Source organism: Atta colombica, unplaced genomic scaffold (genome assembly GCF_001594045.1).
Source record: "Atta colombica isolate Treedump-2 unplaced genomic scaffold, Acol1.0 scaffold46, whole genome shotgun sequence".
Lineage (NCBI taxonomy): Eukaryota > Metazoa > Arthropoda > Insecta > Hymenoptera > Formicidae > Atta > Atta colombica.
The window spans coordinates 777,345-777,952 of NW_017259535.1; the positions used below are offsets into that span (position 1 = coordinate 777,345).

The following is a 608-nucleotide window of genomic DNA, read 5'->3' on the forward strand; positions in this document are numbered from 1 at the left end:
ATATATATATATATATACTCATTGATACAAATTAATATAAATTTAATAGCAAAAGAAATCATATCGAATTAATAATTACCTGCAGATTAGAGGACGGTGATTTTACAACTGTATGTGATACGGAACACGAACGACAAATTCGATTCAACTTTGATCGAACATTAGCACCTCTAATACTCGTGAGCGTTCTAGCATGTACTATAATTCCTGTTTTAAGATGTTCTGCAATGCGATTTTTAGAATGCAGAATGTTAAGATTGCATGAGACAAAATTTTAAATATTTTTTCTAAATACGAAGTTTTACTTATAAGGAAAAATTATGATTTATGGAATCTATTTCTTGGATATTAAATACATCAAATTGATCGCTTTAATTGTTTTAGCCAGTTAACTAAAACTGATACCTTCTAAAGTGTCGTATGAAATGAATGGTCGTTCGTCCAATCCAAGTGTAATGTTAATAGGAAGATATCCATGTAGCGATTGAACTCTTTCAGCGCTATGCCATAAATCTACTAGCGGATTGTAATTCTCTATTGTTTCAATGCCGTGAACAGATGTGCTAAAAATATTTCACATACATAAAGAAATTTATAATATATATATA

General features: G+C 29.3%; 1 protein-coding gene across 1 annotated transcript in view; it reads right to left on the reverse strand.

Annotated features, from left to right (window-relative positions):
* Positions 1-608, reverse strand: part of LOC108691351 — an 8,585-nt gene that overhangs the window by 2,772 nt on the left and 5,205 nt on the right. Inside the window, exons 14-15 of the mRNA XM_018199052.1 lie at positions 406-563; positions 80-222 (exon numbers count right to left, since the gene is read on the reverse strand). Coding sequence (XP_018054541.1) covers positions 80-222; positions 406-563 — 301 coding nt within the window. The remainder of the gene's footprint in view (positions 1-79; positions 223-405; positions 564-608) is intronic.